This window comes from Tupaia chinensis, unplaced genomic scaffold (assembly GCF_000334495.1).
Source record: "Tupaia chinensis unplaced genomic scaffold, TupChi_1.0 Scaffold000146_1, whole genome shotgun sequence".
NCBI classification, from domain to species: domain Eukaryota; kingdom Metazoa; phylum Chordata; class Mammalia; order Scandentia; family Tupaiidae; genus Tupaia; species Tupaia belangeri.
In genome coordinates, this window is record NW_006159616.1 from 5,251,828 (window position 1) to 5,255,955 (window position 4,128).

A 4,128-nucleotide genomic window follows, 5' to 3' on the forward strand; every position below is an offset into this window, starting at 1 on the left:
GTGGGGGGGGGGGGTTTCTGCCAGGTGAGCTGAGCTGCACGGCCATGACCTATTGTTGAGGGCGAACATTAGTAAGTGATAAAAGGGACAAGGTTTTGACCATCTGTCTCCAGGCAGTGGCCTGGAGGGGCCTGGCTTGGTCTACCGCCAGGGTCAGAGTGGAGGCTGCTTCCACCATCTGGGCTCGCAGCCGCCCGATGCAGGAGATGCAGCCCAGCCCTCAGAGAGCCTGGGTGGGAGGAGAGCGCCGTGGCCCTCGGGTGGCCTGGGCCAGACAAGGCAGCTGGACACTGTTGTCCAGGTGTGGCCATGTGGCTGAGGGGTGTGTCCTGTAAACAGAACACATGCACGAACATACGTGCTCTGACCCGGGACATGTGCAGAGCCTGTGAGCATTTGCCTGTCCGTGCCTGGGCGACGCCTGGCAGCTTGGCACTGAGAGCAGACGTACCTTGGGAGTGATGGCAGGACCCGTCGGAAGGGAGCCTTGGCCAGAGTACGGGCACAGGGGGCCATGGCAAGGGCTTTCCTAACACAGTGCCTGCTGCTGGCAGGAGGAGGGCTGGGCAGGGGACATCCCGGCTGGCACAGAGCCCAGTAGTTCAGGTGAAGGACCACCGTGCTGTGGCTGGGGTGGGGTGGAGGTCGGGGCTGGTGGCCCCCAGCCGAATGAGCCATTGTCACAACCCCTGGGCAGGGCAACGTGGTCCTGTGGAAGCCCAGTGACACTGCCATGCTGGCTAGCTATGCTGTCTACCGCATCCTCCGGGAGGCCGGCCTGCCCCCCAACATCATCCAGTTCGTGCCGGCCGATGGGCCTGTATTTGGGGACACCGTCACCAGCTCAGAGCACCTCTGCGGCATCAACTTCACTGGCAGCGTACCGTAAGGCCCTGTGGTGGGGGGGCGGGCGTGTGGGGGACCTGCCACCTAGTGTCTGCTCAGGGGCCGGGCTGTGAACCAGAGGCACTGACTGTACCCATTTCCTCGCTGTGTGGCTGCGGCAAGCCACTTGACCTGTCTGAGCCTTTGTTTCCTCATCTGTACAGCAGGAGTGCTAATCCCTGCTTTGCAGGATAATTGCAAGGACCATCAGTCTCCGAGCTGATACAGGAAAAAGCTTTCTAGGCTGGACTTGCAGCCTGCATGTTGGGCATCGAAAAATGCCACCCACCGCTGCCACTGGGAAGGGCACGGGGGAGCTTGGAATGGATTGGTGTCAGGAAGGCTTCCAGGAGGAGGTGGCCCCTAAGTGGAAAAGTAGACTGAGCAAGGGAGAGGGGTCAAGGGAGGAATCCTAAGAGGGAACAGGGCTCACAGAGGCCTCAGGCAGGAGTACACGCTTGTTCTGGAGCGTGGAGTCCAGGGGCTGCAGGGTAGGAGGTCGGAGGGGAGGGCATGCTTTGAGAGGAGGCACGATCTGGACCATCCGTCTGCTCACTGACTCAGCAGGTACAGGGTGGGAGGGGAGTCTGAAAAGTTCATGGAAAATATGTACTATGGAAGAACTGCATGGATTTCAATTTTTTTGCATCAAAATAAACTCATGCTTTAATTCCATTTTCCATGAGCTTCGAGAAGTCCCTCGTATTTCTCGAGCTCCTACTGTGCTGGGCTCTAGGCTCAGGCGGCAGCTGAGCAGTGAGTGAGCACCGTGGACAAGGTCCTGGCTCTCGGATTTAGTCCAGTGACTAAGACCCTTATGAATCTGCAGGGGTGTTTGGGCTTTATCCTGAAGGCTGAGGGAGCCAGACGGGTTTAAGTAGGAGCAGAGGCTTGATCAGAGTTCTATTTCAGGCGGGGATTGCGAATGATGGCCCTCAGATTGGTCCTGGCAAGTGGCCGCCTTTTCTTTGACCTCTTCTTGGGGGTGGTAGCGGATAGGACCTTTATTGCGCTTCTCCACCAGAGTGGGTATAATGTCTGTACAAAACTCAGTGTTCGCTACTGTAACTTCTGCATCATGAGAGCCCCAGCAGTTTTTAAAACACGGTTAACTCCAGCAACACCCACTGCTTTGGAATCAATGGCTCCTTTGAAGCCACAGAACACTTCAATATGGCTGAGACTTGAATGAGGACATTTGGTTGGCTGGAAAGCTAATTAAACTTCCACTCGCTCACGGAGAATTACAAAAGTGCAGAATTGCGTTTTTCACAGAGTTACAGTCTCCTGGAATCACTGAGGGCGGACAGCCGAGAGAGCTTTTAGGGTCCTGGGGAGTAAGGCGTCCAGGCGCCCCGTAGACAGTTTTCTGTTGTCCCTGTCTCCCCAGTCAGTTTTACGGGTGTGTGCAATGACCCCACCCCCAGCCACGGTAGCCCTGATGAGAATCCGATTTTTCATCTCCTCTGACAGCAAGTTGCAAGTGATGAGGGGTAACACGCTTTCCCTTCCGGTCTCTATGCATGCCTTGCCGGCTCGAGGGCCTCTGCGGGAGTCCCCTGGATCTCTGCCCTGTACACAGCGGCAGTCCTGGCCACCTGTCCGTGGCTGGTCGTTCTAGATTTCAGGTGTCGAGGAGTACAGCCCACTGGGAGGCATAAACCGGCTCTGAGAATGGAAACTGCCTTTGTCTTGGCCTTTCTGGGCCCTCCCAGCCTCGCCACCAACCATTTTGGATTCTGGCGAAGCTCCCAAGCAGGGCAGAGAACGGGCTCTTCAGACACACAGCTGGGGTGTCCCCCCCCCCGTCCTTCCTTGCACCACGATTCCAACTGCCTTTGTCCTTTGACACGTCATAGTGACAGCCCAACCTTGAAAAGCTGACCATCTCCTCTGAAACCCAAACGCGTGCATGTGTGGAGAACCCGAGGGCTCGGTTCTGCGCCGGCACCCGCCGTGGCATGGTTGTACTCTGCTTCTGTCCCCACCGGGCCTGGGTCTCTGCGCTTGGTCTGCCCCTTTGCTCTCCCACCCTGGACGGCCAGGCGCTGCATTCGCACCTCTAGGAGGTGCGAGAGGATGACTGCTCTGTGAAGCCTTGTGTCTGGAAGCAGGAGGCTGGTTAGGAGACCGTCGCCATCCGGGGAGGGCTGTGGGGCCTAGACAGAAACCCTGGGGATGTGGAGCAGGGATTCACGTGAGTTGGCAGGGCTGCTGTGGCCATTGCCTGTCCATGGACCGGGACAGGGGCCGGCTGCCCGTGGGACTGCCCAGGCTTTGGGCTCCACAGCATGGGGACCAGGAGGGCAAGCAGGCATGGCAGGAGATGGAGCGTGTTTGGCTACCTTGACATTGAGGTGCCCACAGGTCACCTGGAGATGTCTAGGTCTACAGCCTGGGAACTTCCAGGTGTCCCTGGGGACACCTGCAGAGGCTTCTCACCTCTTCTGTCCAGCCTCAGGCTGGGCCACCACGTTTCCCCCAGGGTTTGCCGGGTGGCAGTGGCCGCACTGGAATTGCTGAGGAGGGCCGTTTTCCAAAAGGCCTGCGCTGCCAGCTGCGGGTCCCGGGTCCTTGCCTGTTAGCGGGCCGAGCGGGCTTGGCCCCCATTTGCCACGCTCTGACGAGCAGCGGGCTGGAAGGTAGGAAAGTCATAAATTAGTATTAGCTACTGTGTCGCTGGCTCCCGGGTGATTAGCATTTTTATTGTTTTGTGGTACTGAGGTTGGTCACACTCGGAGCCTGGGAGGAGGCCTCCAGGGTGGCAGCGTGGGGTGGGGGCTGCGCTCCCTCTCCCAGGACCCTCCTCGGCTTGGCCTCTCAGGGCTGGGTGCTGGGCCAGGAATGCTTCTGGCATACTGCAGCAGCATCTGTTCCCTCACAGGTACCGACCTGTGCCCAGGACAGTCCTAGCACCTGACTCACCCGAGAGCTAAGTACAGAACAGCCCTGCCAGGTGGGGAGCGTGCTCTCCAGTTTGCAGATGAGGCTCGGAAATGGAGGCTCAGTGAGCCTAAGATCACACAGCCCTGGACCAGCAGCTGGCATAATCGCTGTCGCTGGACTCCCACATGGTCGACCACGGTTTGAGTCCCAGACCCAGTGGCTTAAACTCGTGCCGGGTGCATGTGTGTGCATGCCCAAGATCCTGAGAGGAGAGATGGAGAAGGGATTGTGGCGTGGCCATCCCCCCTGGGGGGTGATTTTTCGCTTTCTGTCTCTATGTCTCTCTCTCTGTCTTCC

At 58.4% G+C, this 4,128-nt stretch overlaps 1 protein-coding gene across 1 annotated transcript in view; it reads left to right on the forward strand.

The window, feature by feature from the left end:
* Window positions 1-4,128, forward strand: part of ALDH4A1 (aldehyde dehydrogenase 4 family member A1) — a 35,117-nt gene that overhangs the window by 22,663 nt on the left and 8,326 nt on the right. Inside the window, exon 8 of the mRNA XM_006145214.2 lies at window positions 698-885. Coding sequence (XP_006145276.1) covers window positions 698-885 — 188 coding nt within the window. The remainder of the gene's footprint in view (window positions 1-697; window positions 886-4,128) is intronic.